This window comes from Cuculus canorus, chromosome 18, assembly GCF_017976375.1.
Source record: "Cuculus canorus isolate bCucCan1 chromosome 18, bCucCan1.pri, whole genome shotgun sequence".
NCBI classification, from domain to species: domain Eukaryota; kingdom Metazoa; phylum Chordata; class Aves; order Cuculiformes; family Cuculidae; genus Cuculus; species Cuculus canorus.
The window spans coordinates 1,288,697-1,307,059 of record NC_071418.1 but is presented as its reverse complement, the minus strand read 5'-3'; the positions used below and the strand labels follow the sequence as shown (position 1 = coordinate 1,307,059).

The window sequence follows — 18,363 nt, the reverse complement described above, 5'->3', positions numbered from 1 at the left end:
GGCAAGAGGAACAGGGGCTCAGCTCTTCAAGTGGGATCTCTCTTCCCCTCCTGCCTTTCACATGGTTTGATTTTCATGTATTTACTGCTAGGATTTGAGGGGGGCAGTTATAGGTTAGACATCTAGCAGCTCAGTGATAAAAAGTGTTCATTTTCTACAATCCAATCAAGTCAATCCCTTCTGCTTACAAATTTCCAGCCCTTCTCCACGTGGGAAATGGCACTGCCTGCCCATCGAGGGTTGGAGGCCTAGCAAAACAGTGTTAGTGGTGGGCAAACCCCAGAGGGCTCCTGATTGCCTCTGCCCAGGCATTTTCAGGGGTGAGCGGCTTACTAATGTCAAAACAACTCAGATCAATCTCCGTTTGCAGACTGGTTTGTATACTTACTGTTTGCACTCTGCTTTTTCTTTGTCCCACTCTTTACTTAGTTGCTGCACAATAATTTTTGAAGTATCATCTTCATTCAGCGACCACAAATCTTTCTCTTCGAGGGGCCTTTTGTAGCCAAGGATTACCATGCTGTGAAAAACAATCCAAGTCAGTTCGGCTAAAAGTACTTAAAGCACTGCTCGTAGCTCTGGGAGTACTGGGCTGAAAGCAAGAGGATCCCTCTCCGCAGAAATGGTGATAATTACATCTCCATCTCCCTTTGTTCCTGATATTGATGCTTGCAATTAAGGGGAGGACATTATGGAGTTTTGATTACATATGTTTTACTGAAAACATCACTTCAAAATAAAGGACAATAAATCCCAACTACCAGAAGCATCCGAATGAAACTGTAGCATTAAATGCAAACAGGGAAGCTTTAGAAGTGAAAATAACCAAGTCTGTCTGCAATAAGTGTCAGAGGTGAACACAATACAAAGGTGATGGTCACTGAAGTTAAAGGAAAACCGGGTTTCTCTGAAAACTATAGTTCCTCAACTGGGAGAGGAATTTAGTCAAGAGATACAAACATCAGGTTGCCAAGAATCCCAATGGGGAAGCTGAACATTCAAAACTCTGGAAGTTTAGAAAGATCTCACTCTCTTGCTAAAAAATTTTACAGGGCTGTTGCTGGGGCAATAAAGCCACATGGCTGGAAGAACAAAGGCCTCCACACCCTCAACCGCTATGGAAAATCTGGATCCCAACCTGACCTTTGACAGCTGTTCTACTTTACCATGGAGCAGTAGAGAGCCCAATCTCATTTGCATCGTTAACACGCATGCCTTTTGACACAGTATCAGCTGGTGATAATCACCCTACACATAACCCAGTTTACTTTCCCTCTTGCGTGGACAACCTCCTTATAAAAAAGCATTCACCCATGAACCTCAAGAGGAAACAAAATGCTTCCACTGGTGGGTGAAAGGCCACCACAACTAATCCTGTGGAACACAGTCTGACATCTCGGTTGAAGTTACACTCCAGCGCATGGTAAGCACAGCCAGGTTGTATCTCCTGTTACTCACGCCACAGCCATTGCCACGGCTCTTCAGAGAAGAGGTTTGGGCAGTAGGAGCGCTTTGAAAGCTGCTTCTAAAAAGGCAAATGCCAGAAGTGCTGACACCATTGTGGACGACAGAATCCAGCATCCACTGCATACAGACGAAAACACTCTGTGCCGCTAACTGTACAACACATCACGAGTGAGGGGTGCTGCCAGCTGTCCAACAGCATGAAAAGAGAAACTCACCTGGTAAACCACCAAAACGTCAATCTCGACAGGAAGCCTGACGTTAACTCTGGACATGGATTCTACGGTTAAATAAAAAAAAGATAGATAGATAGATAGATAGATAGATAGATAGATAGATAGATAAATAAATTTACCATTATTTTAATAGAAGACAGTCTATTTTGATCAATTTTAGTTTATTTTATATATGATTTAACAACCTGACCCAGTGGAAGGTGCCCATGGCAGGGGGTTGGAACTGGTGATGTTTAAGGTCCCTTCCAACCCAAACCTTTCTATGATAATCTGATATTACATGTATGTACCCATGTCTTAATGAGACATAAAATTGATTTCTTTCATTTCCCATGTCATGCAGAACTCCTTTTGTCTTTAAAGAATGCTTCATTACTGCCTTTAAATCACACTTACAGAGAGTGAAATGTCATTCTATAGTTTCTGAAATGTTCATTTTAAGAAATGAACTCAACTTCCCTCGCAGCTTGGTTCGAACACAAATCCAATTATAGAGACCATTTTATGAACTGGAGAAGATTTAACCCATGACATCGCTAATATCTTCTGTTATTAATGTTTTTCCATATCTATTCTCAACACATATAGAACTCATTTATTAAGATAACCATTACAGACTTTAGATAACTCTAAATGAATGGGAAGCGAGTAGACCAGCTCCACAAAACCCACTCTCGAAATAATTAATATTACACTTCACTGTTCATAAATGTAATTTAAAGTGCCGTGAAGGAGCAAGGAAAGCTGCTCTCACTGCATAGCTTCCAGTCATTACTGATGGCACATGTAATGCAAAAAGACTTCAAGCCCCGATCTTCCTCCCCATAGCCAGTGCTTTGCAAGAGGGTCACGAACTACTGCAATCTCAACATCCAAAGCTGTTTGCATTGACAAGTGCTCTCAGTGGCACTCTAAGAACATCATCAGGACTGTAATATGCAAACAAAGCAACATAAAATACTTACAGTTTCTGTATTAACAGGGGAAAAAAATGGAGGCTTTTCTTTAAAACATGAAAGGATCAACTCAATGATTATCAAAGCAAAGTAGATGTAAAACGTGGTAAACCTGAACCTTTCATTTCCATGGTCCTGGAGGGAAGAAGAAACACAGTAAATGATTTGTTTTATTGTACTTCCCAGACCACCAACACTCACATCATGTCTCTCCCTCTCTTTCTCTGACTTTTTCATAACTTCTTTTGCCAATTCCTTTCTTCCTCCACAGTTGGATACTGCAAAGTAGTTCCTAGCAGGAATTATCTTACAAGTGTATGCACGTACTCTGTAAAGTGCCTAAGAACATGCTTAACCCCAAGCTTTTCATTACGTCAAGTTCAAAGTGCTTATACATCTTCACTGCATGCAGACACCCTCTGGAGGCAAGGCTACACGACATCCTTTTAAATTACCTCCAGGGGTTCTTGCAAGACCACGTCTTAAGCACAGGAATTGTCAATCCAGATCAGAGAACATCCATTCACTTTAGTATCTTGTCACTGACAGATAAATACTGTCAGTGTTAAACACTCTCAGAATCTGAAAAAAAACCACTGTATTGCATAATAACAGTTCCATCTGCTCTAGAGAGATTTCTTTTCCTTCTCATAGGAGTCTGCAGTTGACTCAAAACTTCCTGCTGTAAGGCTATGCTCCTTATTCAGCTCTTTCCTACCCTAATGGAATTGTGAATGTTCTCATAGTTCACTTCAAACGTTTAAACCTTAAGTTCAAGAAAAAGAATACTGGGTCCTCAGCAGCTGCAAGAAGAGAAGAAATGTTCCCATATCTGTTTAAAGGCTTCACACCCAGAATTTTAAGTTGATTAAAAACTCAAACATTGATAGTCCAATATTTGTGCTTATTCACCACTACTACAGTTCTACAACTGACTTGAAGTGATGCTTGAAAGGGCCTCGCCAGGACTGCAGCTATTTTCTGAAGAAGCTCTGCACAGGCTGTCATTTCAGGTTTAATTCAATCTCCGTTGGGATATTTACAACAGCCTGGTACAGCAAAATGCTCACCAAAGGAAAATGCTGTGAATAGCTACAAAAAATTAAGTATGAACAAAAGAAATCACCAAACAGAATCAGCCCTGATTTCACCGAGGGGAAGCAATCACCTTCATGTTTTTCAAGCATTCTTTTTGATGATCTAACCACTGAAGCAATCTGCTTCGCCCTACTTAGGGAAATTTAGTTCTGTGGGAAAACCTGTCGTGTTTTCAAACAGGAATCACAGCAGCCCAAGTTCCTTCCCTTTCCCTTCAACTTTCTGTTCTCCATTTACAGCCACAGTTGGAGTCAAACTGCCGTCCTCAGCACATCAGGCACTGACCAAAGAAAGCCCAGGGAGCCGGATAACGTGGCCTCAGCCGTTTAGCTGCCTCAGCTAAAAAGGAACGTTACATATTAAAATGTGTCGCCTCCAATTACTGTCCATTCCTATTTAAGCAAGGCAGGGAAGGGGCTGCAAGAGGGAAAAGGAAAGGTGAAAAAAGACAAAGAAAAGAGAGCGTTCTCCTCTCTATCCAGCATTGGTACAGCCTCACATGACTGTCAGGTTTCCAGGATAGCCCTGGGCTAAGTAAAATCTGCTTTTTGCCATTGCATGAGAAATCCCTTCAAGTTACACAAGTGTGAGTCAAGGCAACCGAACCAAACCTCTCTTTGTCCCCAACAAAAGATGGGCTTGGTCCTGGCTCCAAACTGGGTGATTCATTCCCTTTGAAGAGACATTAACCACATTTCCTGGTCTCCAGGTGCTGACAAGGACAGCACAGTTACCTGGGCTGCTGTAGTCATGATCTTCGAGCGGAGAGGCACCACGGCACAGAGCACCGACAAAAACCAGAAGATAATGAGCACTCCAGAGGACTGAACTCCTCGCAGCCTTTCGTACTGAATAAGCAATGTGGCCAACAGCTGCGAGAGTAAACACAGGAACATGTGAACACAACCCCGTCCCACTGCTCCCCTCATTCACAGTCCCAGCTGGCAGCTATCACAGCCATCAGTGACAACAGGACCTCTTGGAAACAAGGCCCCATCATAACTTCACAGAACCCAAAGGCAAAACCTCCTCTAAACAAATAGGTTTATGAAATAATTTATTTTTGCTGTTTGCGGAGCTGCATCTCCAGAATTCAATTTTTAAACCAGGCTTTGTACCTAGGGCTGGGCACAATCAAATATTAGTTATAAACGTTTTAATCAAATATAAGAGCTGTCATTTCTCCAACCCCGATGGACAATCGTGACTTGTCTAGAAAACAGAATTTAAAAAAAAAGTCTAACCAAACTTAATGAGCAAATTTTACTGCTTCATTTTTCACACAACAGCCACAAAAGAACTGCTTGTCTTCCCAGGCAAAGCAAATGTGGTTTCTGGTTAATGAAGAACACCCATCAGATAAGATTCATATTTTTACAGAGTCCCATACAACACCGAACAATGCACAAGCCGTGCTCTATCCTATCTCCCTGCTTAGGCAAAGTCACATCCAAATTCTCTCCACACCTGGACCACAAGCCTGGAGAAACAGATGAGAGCAAGGCGGGATGCAGAACAATCTCCCCATTATGAAGATTTTAATTTACACAGCTGAATCTACACAAGAGGGAGATCTGTAAACTATTTGGTATGCAAAATTTGCTTCAGTAATACAACAGCTAATAATTCAGTTAAAGGAGGACAGGGTAAGGCAACAAATAGGAAGGAACCCTTTTCCTCCACTGTCTGTCTAAGAAGGAGTTATTCTTATAGGTAGAACAAACAGAAACAGAAACAGCTACAAACCATAGTGATGCCAACGATCAGTGGAGTTACAAAATAGACTGGCGGAGGCGTTTCATTTTGCAGGAGCTTGTGGAAGGAGCCAAAGAGATCTGCCCAGCTCACGCACCACAGCAGGACCCCAAAGAGCTGAAAGCAAACAGAAAGAGCAGTTGGTAAACGCAGTTCTGGGGCAGTCAGAGGGATAGCAGAACCCTTACGATGCACAGATTCCCACCAACAATGCCAACAAACCCAACACTGCACCCTACTTGTGGAGCTTACCGTCTTGAACCTGCTCAGCACAGAAAGCATGATGTACCCTCTTTTGTGATGTCTTAGGTAGAGAAGATAAAAGGGCAACGCACTCCATAGGTAGATGCTAGGGATCCACGCTAGGATGGTATTCTGGAAACACGGTGTCAGGTCTGGATTATCAGTGTATATTGAAAGATTTGAATCCTGGAAAAAAAGATGAAACATTTATTAATTGAGAGGCAGAAACTGCCCATTGGAACATCTGCTTGAAGAAGTTGTATCCAAATTCTGCTGGGATTCGCAAATGGCCTTAGATGTTTTTGGAAAGCTTTCACTATCTCAACTACTTGTGGTTCATCTCCTACAGTAAAAGGGCCCAGGAGAGTTTTAAATACTGGGCAAAACCTAGAAAGGCAGATTTCCGCCCTCCTGTATCTCAGAGCTGGACATACCTTCTGCAGCAGACAAACCCCTGTGTTTCACCTGCTAACTACAGGGGTTACGACATCGTGTCATTCCTCAGGCATTCCCAGCCTGGAGTGCAACTGCTAAACAAGAATCTTGAGGCAAAATCCTCCACTTGCGACCTCATCCTGCATGAATGTCCAGCACTGGAGAAAAGGATCAGATTTAGATCAGCCGCACGCTGCCCTAGGAAAAGCCCCTCCATTTATGACTAAAACTCTGGACTACTTACTCATCCGCCTCCACATGCAATTACTTCCCTATTCTAAACAGAGGTAAAAGCAATGTGTTGTACATGAAGGTAGGAATATGGGTTTTCTTGCAAGCAGTGCTTTCCACCTGTGCCCTTGGACACAACGATACACTTCTGCAACCGGTACCTAAGGATGTGGATGCACCACGTGCACACACACAGTCACAAAAGTTGAAACTAAAATAGAAATTCCAGCACAGTTAAGAGGAACTTGGTTTTAACCAAACCTACTGGAAACTCACAACTTGCATTTTGCCATCTGATGTGTCATTTTCAATGTGGTAGATAAATACTTACTTGCAGGAAATGTAATATTGCTTTGTTGTGCTACTAATGAGCAGATGATAACACTAAGATATCCGAGGTTCAAACGTGCCTTATCTCCACAGTAGAATCAGCTACTTGTACCTAGTTATTTCAGGGTATGAGCTCTTAGTAGGCGTATTTTTCAGTTAAGCTGAGCTTAACTCTCCCCATCCCTAATCAATGGCTTATTGACTAGTCTGAATACAAATTCATGAGCTGCACATGTGAACTGCACCTTTTAACACCGCAGAGTTGGTGCCTCTGTGGCTGAGAAACAGCTCTTCTGGAGGTGCCCAAGCACCCAGCGTGGGCTGTGGGAATAGAACATTCCCGCTTACCTGAACAGGTTTGTCCAGACCTAGGGGAAACTTCAGCCACAAATCCACAACACAGGGGCAATTACACTGCAATCCAAACATAACAGCAAAACCAAACCAAACTCTAGCCTCACATTCAAACTCTCTCCATGTTTTCTCCAGCGAGCACGTCCCTGGCACCAGAAAGGAAAATAATGTTGAAAGAGCATCCATTTTTTGCTCATCATCAAAACACTTGAGCATCTCTAACAGGATAAGCTCCCTCAGCAGCTACATTGCCTGAGGCAGGAGATGCCCTCTAGGAATTTGGAGCTGAAGGGCTCTTTAGTTCCAAAGCAGGAGCACATATATCACCATTTGTTCAACAAAACACTAATTTCCTCTTGAAATTAAATGTGGTTTAGCAATGTCTTGAACGTGTTTGCAATGGTGCTTGCTGGAAAAAAAATCCTGGAAAAGGAAAGCCAAGGAAGGACAGCAATAACCGGGCACAGAATAAAACAAAGATTCTGTTTAAGGGGAAAGTTATTGAGTGGGGGAGCAAAAAAAACCCACTTTTAATTTAAACCTTTCCTATGAGACTAAAATGTCCAGAAATGGCTGTCTGACGGCAACCCAGAAACTACCCCAGATGTCCATTAACTTCAGCCTGAACACAAGTGGACTATTGTGTCCAAGACATGGACTGTGTGGCTGCCAAACCATTTAAAGGTTTTCATTAACTCTTATTTAAACAAGGCAAAGGACTTGCATTTCAGAATGCATAAATGCAGCTGGCCTGAAAATAAAAACCTTGTCCTAAAAAAAACATGCAAAAGTCTGAGATTCAGTTGAATTATCCCTGAGAATAAAAGTGGAACCTTTCCAAAAGTATGTGGAAGTACAAGAAGCAGCAGCCACTCAATGGCCAACAAGAGCCTGCTGCTTCCACAGCACATGGGGAAGGGGGCTGGCGGCTGAAGGAGAAACTTCCATCCAAGGCGACAGGCCTGTCTACTGCCAGTCTTGGGCATGTTTTCCCAGATCCAATTCCAGCCTGGACCAGATAGACAAGCTTTCCTAGAACAGATCTGTTTCTGTTAGAAGTTTCCCTTTCTATGAATTGGTGTTCTTCAAAAGCAAACTCTTTCCATCCTTGAACCCAACCAGAGGGGTTCTTGGTAGAAGACACAGCATCAAAAACCTGCAAGCAGTGTCATTCCCTGCAGATTACTTGCCCCTGGACCGCAGCGGACTAATGCTGCCATGCCGTTGGCCATTTTCCAGGGACTCTGCTAGGAATTATTATTTTTATTACTCTTAAATCTAGGAATCTGACAGTTTTGTTTCTTACCACGTTGCCTACTGAGCTAGATCTGCTTTAATGGAGCTGACAGTTGCCATTATCACTGTATAAATCCTCCCACCGAGAGCATAATTCCAACCTTCACTCCAACCCTAAACAACTCATTTTGAGTGAGAGTCAATTCAGTCTACCTTGACCAAACATTGTTAAATATTGCTTAATCTCTTCCAGTTCAGCAATAGCATTATGGAACTCCACCCTAGAGAACAAACACAAGAAGCAACGGCTGGAGGGACACACCAAATTGGACACACCAATTTGACTCCAATCTTTAGGGCTCCTGCTTTAATCTGGCTTTGCTTTTCCATATCCTGAACTCTGTCCTGCTAAGCAGAGCAAGTTCAAATGTTTCCTGTATCCCATTCTGATGGAGGATTAAAATACCCAGCTTGACCTGCCTGGGGTTTATGGTTTTTTTGGACCTGCTGTTGAAAGCGGTCTAACATGCTGATGTTGGACAGCACACATGTTCCTCAGCTCATTGCTCTGTGTCGTCCCAGGAGCTGCTCACCTTCCTCTAGATCACAGCTCTGTCTCAGGGTCCCCTTCAGTGAAAGCCTGCTGAAATCGCTGCAGGCAGCTCCGTGACCCAGAGCCAAGGTGACCCATCAGCAGGCCTTGCACAAGGGGAAATACTCAGTGGTATGTGTTGGGAAACACCACTTTCTCTTGGAAACTCATCACAGGGAGATCATACTATCATTAAATCACTGAAGTTGGAAAAGGCCTCTAAGCTCATCCAGTCCAACCATCAACCCAGCACCATCATGCCTATTAAACCACGTCCCAAAGTGTCACATCTACATGCTCTTTGAACCCCTCCAGGGATGGAGACTCTACCACCACCCTGGACAGCCAGTTCCAATGCTTCACCGCCCTTTCAGTAAAGAATTTTTTCCTGATATCCAATCTAAACCTCCTCTGGCACAACTTGAGGCCATTTCCTCTCCTACTATCACTCGTTACCTTTGAGAAGAGACCAAAATTCACCTCACCACAACCTCTTTTCTGGGAGCTGAGGAGAGCAATGAGGTAACCCCTCAGCCTCCTCTGGTTCTGCAGACTAAACAATCCCAGTTCTCTCAGCCACTCCTTGGAAGACTTGTGCTCCAGACCCTTCACCAGTTCCCTTGACCTTCTCTGGACACGCTCCAGCCCCTCAATCCTAACAGCCAGCAGGTCCATCACACCCGATATCACTCTCAGATCATTTCTCCACAAGCAACGAAGTTTTAAGGGCAGTAACCTGTGTCCTTGTCCTAATCCAGACTCCCACTGTGCTCCATGGCTCCTCCAGACTGCCGGGAGCTCTGTGGCAGCCGTCTGTAAGCAGCAGAATTTCCTTGGATGCCATATCATGGATCATGTTGGATGCTCTGCTGTTGAGTCACAGCACTGCAGAATTACCAGCCTGCCATACCAAACTCCCTGGGCACACAATTTACTTAATCCTGTAATAATACTTAAATGCAATGCCAACATCCATGGGAAAAGCGATTAGAGATGCTCGTTACAGCTTCCCAGCAGGCAAAGCACCCCCGGAAATGAAAACTTACAAACAAGCGGGGCTTTTTGTTCATCATTTCAGATTATCACTGACATCGCCCCACACAGCAGCTTTCAGCTGTACCCATCGCTCCAGCCACAGCCTTTGGACCAACACGGCCCATCTGTGCAGCAGGACTCACATCCAGATGAGCAGTTAAAACTGCTCAGATGATCATCATTCGAGGGAAGCAATTTAAGATGGGAAGCTCAAAGCAACATTAAATCTGCTCTAGTACTTAGCAGTGGAGAAGAACGCCGCTACTGGAAAGACCATCCTTAAAACTGCTAATGTCTTTAAAGGAAACAAAAGTTCAGTGCAATCCATCTTGGGTTTCTTGCACATCATCCACACAGCTTTCAGAAAAGGGGGACAAGCAATACCTTTTGTAGTTTCAAGCAGTTATCTCCACTGAATGGATAAACTGACACGTGTTTCTCTCCAAGTTTCCATGGTGCCAGAAGATTCGTGGAAAGCACAGGAAACAAACTCATTCTTTATCTGCTGGAAATGCGAAGGCCATCATGTTGACGTCATTCACACTCAACCCAAGGTTAATACATGCCCTATCGCTGAGTCCGTGTCAGTTATCACCAGATGGCACATTATTTAAGATTAAAAATCAAATTGGAAAGCTGACTGAGATGGCACATGTGAAGAGTAAAATACAGGGAAGTGAGTAACCGAAAGGAACAGCACTTCCCTGCAGTAAATAAACACAGGGATGGTATCTCCTGTAGAAGAAATCGTTAGTGAGAACTTAAACACAGAGGAGAATCTTCCTGTCCTTTCACCCCTAGATCTGGTAAATGCTCTGTCAGGGAGTTTCACTTGCACAGCCTGGCCAAAAAAAAAAAGGAAGAGCAAGATAATTCCTGTATATTTCCAAAGGCACAATTTCACCCTTACGCACAGCAGCAGTAACACGCTTCATTAATCCAGCGAATGCTACACAACATCATTTCCTTCATACGATTACAGGAACAACCATTCTTGTTGGCTTTTCCCCTCGTAAAGGAGGTAACAACGTTCTCCAATGCAGCACCACAGCAACACTGCTTGGAACAAAGGTGAGGTTGAGACAGTGTAGACCTTCGTAGTGGTATAAACCACAACTAATAACCAGAAACAGTGCTTTTCTGTTAAGGAGCACACAGCAACAGTTACCTACAGTAGTGAAGGGCACCATGCAGGTGCTGAACTTTATTTTCCAGCAGTAGAAGGATCTTTAGTGGCTTATTTTAATGAAATGAATAGGCCTGGCACAAGTTCACAGCCTACGTGAACCAGTTTATGGTCGTGGAGTAACCAGTGACAGGTTTCTACTCGAGCTGGAGTTTCAAAGTACAAATGGTACCAACCACAAAATGCACTTGAGAACTGGAACAGATATTCAAAAATCAAGGTAGAGGCTTTGTTACAGGTGCTAGACAAAACAGTAAGTTTCTCTTTCTTCTTTTAGAGTTTTAAGAGTAGAAGTTCAGAGTTCCTCTGCGATCACGAACAAAACTGAGGCAGGATGAAAACAAAATAGGTTTGTATTCCATCACAGTCATGCGACCCTAGGGAGATGGGCATTCAGAAAAGCATCTAGTTTCAGAGAGAGAGAGTAAAGGAGAAGCTGACCACAGCAAATATCTGCATCTAAGGCAACATACACCTAAAGTAAAATCCATCTTTTTCAGCTGATTTAGTAGCAGTCTGTCTTCTCTCTTGGTGAGAGGGACGTTTATTGACTCGGAGAGGAAGGTGTAGTGCAGCCACAGAGGTACAAACGCTCATAAATCAAAAGCAGGATTGAGAGGAAAAAGAAACAGGATTATTCTTCCAGCAGAAGAAAGGCCCGAGACTGACTTTTAGAACCGATCAAAGCTTTATATTGCTGTAGAGAAAACTTCCTCTTATTTGCATCATCAAAGGCTTTCCTACAGCCTTGCAAGTACAAATAAAGGAGCGGGTTGCTGTATTCCAGCCCAGCATAAGCACGGGTGTGGGGGAATATCCTTAGTTTGAGACATCCCATCTCCTTTCAGTTGAAAGGAACAGGGTAAATGCAGGGTTCATAATGAATGTAGCTCGATTAACAAGTAGGAAAAGCTGAAACAGCTACAAACAAGGTGATCCCTGCTTTATTTTCTCTCCTTCCCACCCCAACTCCCCCACTTTTACCTGTCCCATCCAGCTGGGCTGATGTACAATAACAATAAAAGGGATTGTCACAAATTGTCATCCGTGAGTCTCTGCCGCTCCGCCTGCCTAGCGGGAGCTGGAGCCGACAAATTGACTGCAGTGATAATGAGACTTTAGTGTCTGCTCAAAGCTGCCTTTAACATTGGAGTTTGGTGGGGCCGAACACAAAGGCGACGCACGGTCTCAAGCACCCAAGGCCGGTCACACTCTTCAGCTGCAGGGACACTCATTAGGGAGCACCAAGAAGTCAAGTGCAGCGGCAGGCTAGAGCGCGAGACAGACTCCGGGTACTAACAAGCTTTAATGTCAAGATTAAGCCCGGTTTATTGCTCACAGAACTGACCTACGCTCACCTAACGCAGACAAGTGCTACAGTCAGCTACGCTCTTGCATGAACCACGCGCAGCTCTCAGTCATCACAGCGACTTATTCCAGTCCTTTGTACTCAGAAAAGAATGAACTCTGCAGGCTGGCCCTAAGCCAGGGCAGCTGTTTCAAAGAGAAAAAAGTATTTCTGTATCCTCAAAAAGTTTTGGAGAGGAAAAAGAAATTATTCCTTTTGAAACTAAATGACACCGATGTTTGAAACAACTCCTGTGAAATTGTTTTTCTTCTCCTGCTCCTTCATTTCTTATTCTATTCCACTTCAAAGCTTTATGACACTAGCACATGACATTACTGTAAAGGATCTAAGGTTTACTACACCCGCTGCCGTGCGATTAGTGCTGGGACAAGGTGCCAGCTCGCCCGGCACAGAATCCAAGCTGGTGGCTCTACAAAAGCCTGAACGCATTCCCGGGAAGCTCTCTGGCCGCTTGCCACTGCACTCTCCTCCGGCTCAGCCAAATAACGTGCGGCTGGATAACAGCCCATCCTATTCACACAAGGATCGGGAGACAAATGGAGCATTAGCTTACTGGAAAAATGAAGGATCCCATTTAATAGGTTTCTAAAAGGAATTACATTTTAAACAGTAATAGTATCTTCTTTTTAATACATCACAGATTTCCACAGGTAGAAAAGGAAAGGAGTCTATCTCCAGAGGCACGGCAATCTGCCTGCCCATCTCAAAATACTTGACATTCTTAATTGCAGCGATTAAATAAGCTCCTCAAGCAACTCACATTTTGTTTCAAACATCATTTGTTTTCAGGAGGGGAACTTTACGGATTCCTTAGTCCTTGCCTAAGCATCTATGCCACTTTTAACCAGTTGGAGCTGCAACCAGAGAGGAACAGTTGTGATGAAGACTGAAGAACACGCATGACCTCGAGTTTGGCTGCAGACAAGAAGTGTCCCTGTGGGGCTTTTAGTCGTCTGTTAGAGCACTGTGGGACCCTGCCTCCCTACAACAGACTCCCAGTTCCATCCTGTCTCACAGCATTCACTCCCACACCCAGGAAATACATGGAAAGGAGGGATGAACAGGCATTTGCATCAGAAAGGCTGTTGTGAAGCATCTCCCAAAAAGTCACAGTGCACCTGGGAAAAAAAGAGTCTTCCCCCTTGGGTGCTTTATTTTCTAAAAATTCTTTTTCCTGCAATTACAGAATTGTGAATTCCAGAAGGGACTCAACCATGCTGGCCAGGTGTTGGTGGTGACAGTTTTCTCAACTGTCCCCACTCTCCTGCACCGAGGGCTGTACCGTTCATGTGACCATCAGCGTGCTGGTTTGAAGGGAACAGCACCGATTGCTTTCCTTGAAAAAGAGGTACAATCACATTCATATATTCTACTGAAACTGAATGTCATTGTCACGAACTTCATTAATTGACGCTGTCACTGAAGGACACCATAAATCCTTGCTATTGGCAGGTTTCACTGCTATTAAGTTTTGCTCACAACACTCAGACTTTGTCTTCCCCAAATAGATTCAAGTACAGTCTGTTATGCTGTTTGCACACAGATGAATGATAAAAGGTACTGGATACTGTTCCAGAACTCATGATAAATATTTATACTGCTTTTGACATTGAGAATCTGAGGCCCAAGTCCTTCAGCAAGTGCTTCCATTCAGCTCAATTCAAGAATCTTATAATCCTTGGACAATTTGAGCTTGAGTACTTAATTGCTTTTAAGTTCAGGATGTTACCAACACAGCTCCTCTTCGAGATAGCCTGATTTCATAGACTCAATGTCTGAGGAGACTATTAAAGTTACCCGTTTGGATCTCCTACCTAACACGAGACAGAACACAGATACCCAGGGTCTGTGAAGAGATTTATAGAAGCGGGACTCAGTCATCTGAAGCTGGATGTGATTAACAAAGGTTATGTGGAGATCTTATCAAGTTTAACTACGTTAAACACTGAACACACTGTGTTTATCACAGCGTGGCAGAGGGGGAAGTTAATAGATAAAGAACAGCCAGTCTGGAGCACACCATCGACTGCAGAATCTCTCCTTTGCAATGATGTGCTACTGCCTTTCACTCCACTTTTCCTCCGCTGGAACTAATTTAGTCAAAAAAGCACAGAATCAGGGAATGCTTTGGGTTGGAAGGACCTCCAAGCCCATCCAGTCCCACCCCTGCCATGGGCAGGGACACCTCCCACTGGATCAGGGGCTCCAAACCCCATCCAACCTGGCCTGGAACCCCTCCAGGGATGGGGCAGCCACCGCTGCTCTGGGCAACTTGAGCCAGAGCCTCCCCACCCTCACAAAAATATAATGGAATAATTGAAATGTCATGTTTTATTATTAATTTACGGCCAAATCACATAAGTTATGGGTTATTTTTTGAACAAACTCGTATACATGTTACAAGAAGCACACTGCTGGTCATCAGCCTTGAAAGAAACATTTCTTCCTTACTAGAGATCCTAAGTCATCTTAAGCTACAAAAAAAAAATAAGCATGATAGATGACAAAGCAAAAAGGGAAATTATGCAGAGGGGAGAGTGGAGGCACTTTGCGCCAGCAGAGCAGGAAGTGGCTTTTCCAGAGCAGCACTACTTTTAGTCCACCTGCCAACATCTCACAGAATGACTCAAGGTGAAGGAATCTCTGCAACCCGAAAGGTTAAACGGGGCCTTGTATGAGACCGCCTAAAAGACAAGACTGAGGTATTGTTTACTTCTGAGAGTTGCAGCAACTTCCTGTGGAGTTACTCAAGAGCCTCGGGATGAAGAAGGAGCCAGCACTCCACGTGGGAAGGAAAGAAAGAGATCTCGGTCAGGATACCAAGGCACGGGGCAGGCAATGAAACGCAGCTCTGCGGGCTAAGCAGGAGCAAAAGGAACAAGCCCGGACCTCATCCATAACCAACCTGAAATTGTGGTCTCTCCTCTGAAGCGCTCCATCACTTGTCCTCCCGTTTCCTATTTATGCAGTTAAAAAAACGCCACCAAAAACCCAAGCTGCTGCTCAAGCCCAGGCGCTTGGCGTGGCTGTAGGCTAAGGGTTTACATGACACAGCACCCCAAGAGAACCCAAGTTCTGCACAGCCCTTCACGTTTGACCCTCACTGCAGCTGCAGAGCTGTTTCTTATCCAGGGAGTGAGAGCCACAGAAAGACAACCTGTCTTGACACTGGAACAGAACTTGGTTTTTTAAGCTTGTTGCTAAGACAAAACACTTTTGCAGCAAAACTCTCTCCCAAAGATCACTTTCTTCTCCTCCCAGAGGAACCACTCACGTTTTACTATAGTGGAGTAAAATGTGATAAAAGCGGAGTAAAGTGACAGCTCACCACTATCTGCTTCTCAAGTAAGGAGATTATGGGTCACATTAACTGGCACAACTATCCAGCACACTATCACACAGTAAATATGTGACATAATAAAGAGGAGGTAATTATGGGCAATAGTCAATACCACACCTAAGTACTGCCTTGTGTGGGTATGTGCGATCCCATTTACCTCCTCCCAAAAGTCATTTAGCACGGGAACACTGCTGGGAGACACTAATGATTACCTTTGGATTTTCCACTGAAGCAGACAGCATGTTCTAAGTGTTCAGATGAAAAGATTGCTCCTACGGCATTTTGAAAAAGTCATGTTGCAGTCGTTCCCCTCTCTTTAAAATACCCTGAGTTTGTGTTAGCAATCGCTGGTTGTGTGTTCAACAGGTAATGCAACAGCTGAATGCCAGAAGCTTTTATAGATTTCTAAAGTGATCTTTAGTGTTTCCTTTAATTTCCCATTTCTAAAATGGGCTGAACAGGAAATTATTTTGCCTCTGTGTGAAGAAATAACCCCAACCCTCCGCCATTTCCAGCAAAATTCCCCACTCTGCACCAGGGTGAAGATTTGAAATTAAAACACTTTTGATAAGCCAAAAAATTCCACGCTATATCAATCCTCAGTTCAAGCTGATATATTTCAATGTAAACATTTTCATGAGCTACGGTTGAACTGTTTTGTTTCGATTCTGCCTTCCTTTTAACAGGAAAGTATTGTAGCTTTTTTAAATTCCAAAACAAAGAACTGTTTAAATTGGACCAGCGTGTTTCCTTTCTCTCTAAATGGTTTTAAACCTGACACCAGAATGTCATTCAGCTTCCCAAAATATCTGTATTTTTTTTGACAAAATATGGGGAACGAATCTAAGTTCACAAGCTACAAGTATTAATACTGGTTCACATTTTATCAAGTTCTTAATCTGAATTACAAAACTGCACAGCATTCATTTGCGTGCACAGGCCAGCAGCTGCCTTCTACCCTCGTCTGTCTCCTTCACACGTACAACAGCCCGAGAACCTCAGCTTTTGTGGATATATACCAAAAAGAAGCCTCAACCTATGTTTTCTAACAGAACAGCATATTTGCACAGCAAATCCTTCCATGGTGACTTGTCATCTACATGGTCATCACTCAAATCTCTCGTAGAATCATGGAATGGTTTGGGCTGGAAGGGATCTCAAAGCCCATCCAGTCCCACTTCTGCCATGGGCAGGGACACCTCCCATTGGATGAGGGGCTCCGAGCCCCATCCAACCTGGCCTGGAACCCCTCCAGGGATGGGGCACCACCACTGCTTTGGGCAACCTGTTCCAGGGTCTCCCCACCCTCAATGTGAAGAATTCTTTCATGACGTCTAATCTAAATTTTGCCCCTTCTAATTTAAAGCCATTCCCCCTCATGCTGTCGCTACAGGTCCTTGTAAAAAGTCCCTCCCCAACTTTCCTGGAGCCCCTTCCAGTCCTGGAAGCTGCTCTATGGTCTCCCTGGAGCTTTCAGTGTCCACACTCTTGTTGACAGAGAAAACACCACCAGCTACCCAAACAGGGAATGAGACTCTTGGTCACGGAGTCCAACCTGCTGGTCACTGGGTCACATATTCCCTTTCACACAGTTATCCACTGCAATTTTTAAAAACAATTAGCCGGATGGAAGGTTGTTCTGAATGTAAAGGACTCCGGATCACTTTGAACAGACAGAGCAGGTCTACATTGATTAAGCATTTTGCCCATTTGCATTTGCTTAAGGAAGGTTGCTCTTTTTCCAGTCAGTCCCCTTTGATTCTCCAGTAATATTTTATGTTGAAGTATAGTGATGCAGTAATTACACAAAAAAGAAGTTTTTTGAGAGCTTTGTCACACATTCCCGACACCTTCCTTCACAGACTCTGACAGAAAACATGCTCCTTTCCCGATCCAAACCACCCTGCTTCAGACCAACCGGAGTTAATCACATTCAAACTGTTATTATCTATGCTTTGCTAAGCACATTTAGATCCCTTCATCATTTGCGTTGTAAAGAAATGTTTGTTAATTAAAATCCCTTCTCTGGATTACCTTTACATTACTTCCTGCAAATTTACATTTGAAAAGCCAGGGCAATACTAAAACCAGGAGAGACAACGTGAGCGTAGCACAGACGCAGCACCGCAAAGGGTGCTGTGCTCCGGTGTAACAGGACTGCGCGAAGTACCGAATGATGCATTTATTTCACGTTTAAAACCAGCAAAACCGCCAGAACATTTTATATTAATGTATCAACAAACTGTTATCGAAGCTCTGGCCATGAAGCACAGTTGCACAACACGCCTTCCCAGAGCCGCAAAGCCACACTTCTCAAGGCAGTCTATAAACTCACAAGCAGTGTTGATCTGTTTGTGCTTGTTCCTCTTCTCTAAAGTCTTTATAGTAGAAAGAAGAGGTGAAAATACTAGTTTGAGCAAGCTTATCTGCCAACTGTTGTGGCAGAGAGCGCGTAGGGTGCTTCGAAATTAAATCCAAAACTGAACAAAGAAAGGTAACCAAG

General features: G+C 43.8%; 1 protein-coding gene across 4 annotated transcripts in view; it reads right to left on the bottom strand.

The window, feature by feature from the left end:
• ABCC3 (ATP binding cassette subfamily C member 3) overlaps positions 1 to 18,363 on the bottom strand; it is a 46,378-nt gene that overhangs the window by 26,574 nt on the left and 1,441 nt on the right. For 3 of the 4 annotated variants that reach the window (XR_008452860.1, XM_054083436.1, XM_054083438.1), the window contains exons 1-7: positions 10,350 to 10,476; positions 5,762 to 5,938; positions 5,501 to 5,626; positions 4,489 to 4,626; positions 2,666 to 2,791; positions 1,683 to 1,744; positions 389 to 520 (exon numbers count right to left, since the gene is read on the bottom strand). Coding sequence is in view for 3 of the 4 variants with exons in the window: in XM_054083436.1 (XP_053939411.1) it covers positions 389 to 520; positions 1,683 to 1,744; positions 2,666 to 2,791; positions 4,489 to 4,626; positions 5,501 to 5,626; positions 5,762 to 5,938; positions 10,350 to 10,460 (872 nt within the window). In the remaining variant the exon portion in view is untranslated. Of the gene's footprint in view, positions 1 to 388; positions 521 to 1,682; positions 1,745 to 2,665; positions 2,792 to 4,488; positions 4,627 to 5,500; positions 5,627 to 5,761; positions 5,939 to 10,349; positions 10,477 to 18,363 lie in introns of those variants that run through there. The other variant, XM_054083437.1, reaches the window with a different exon arrangement.